This window comes from Galeopterus variegatus, unplaced genomic scaffold, assembly GCF_000696425.1.
Source record: "Galeopterus variegatus unplaced genomic scaffold, G_variegatus-3.0.2 Scaffold13086, whole genome shotgun sequence".
Lineage (NCBI taxonomy): Eukaryota > Metazoa > Chordata > Mammalia > Dermoptera > Cynocephalidae > Galeopterus > Galeopterus variegatus.
The window spans coordinates 5558-6136 of NW_007739197.1; the positions used below are offsets into that span (position 1 = coordinate 5558).

Below are 579 nucleotides of genomic sequence, written 5' to 3' on the forward strand. Positions count from 1 at the left end.
GCCATGAGTTTGCTTTTACTTCAGAGAGAAAAAGTCAATTTCCTCTGGGCTAAAGAATGGCCCAGTGTTTTTATTAGCCCCAATTCTATGTTTTACTCTTTTAATAAAGAAGCATTTTTGCTTCTGAAACAATGACTTGTTGAATTTCAGTGTCAAATTCAGCATCGTGCACAGGTCGGTCTCCTTTTCCTCAGTTGTCACTGAGAAGTACGTTCTCTCATTGGTCGGCCTTGTCTCTCTCTTGGATCCTCAGGCATCCAGATGTACCTCTGCAACAGAGACCACTATGGCTACCTGCCCATCCCCCTGAAGCCCCATCAGACGCTGCAGGAAGACATCGAGAACCTCATCCACGTGCAGATAGAAGCAATGAGTGAGTGCCCCAGGAGCCAGGTGATGGCTCTTGTTCCATTGCCACAGCGACCATACCAGCCACTTCTCTCCTCTTCCAGGACTGGAATCTCATGGCCATCAGTCTGCCATGGCTGAATATACAGCTATTCATTTGTCTGTTCATTCTTAAACTCTTCCTGTGTGAAATATGAATATGAGAAGGTCTTTGCCCTCAGTAAGCCTCAC

The 579-nt window shown here is 46.1% G+C and overlaps 1 protein-coding gene across 1 annotated transcript in view; it reads left to right on the forward strand.

The window, feature by feature from the left end:
• Positions 1 to 253: 253 nt before the first annotated feature.
• The window catches only part of LOC103581453 (procollagen galactosyltransferase 2-like), a gene marked incomplete at its 5' end in the record, with an annotated part of 29760 nt that continues 29434 nt past the window's right edge, over positions 254 to 579 (forward strand). Inside the window, one exon of the mRNA XM_008563283.1 lies at positions 254 to 373. Coding sequence (XP_008561505.1) covers positions 254 to 373 — 120 coding nt within the window. The remainder of the gene's footprint in view (positions 374 to 579) is intronic.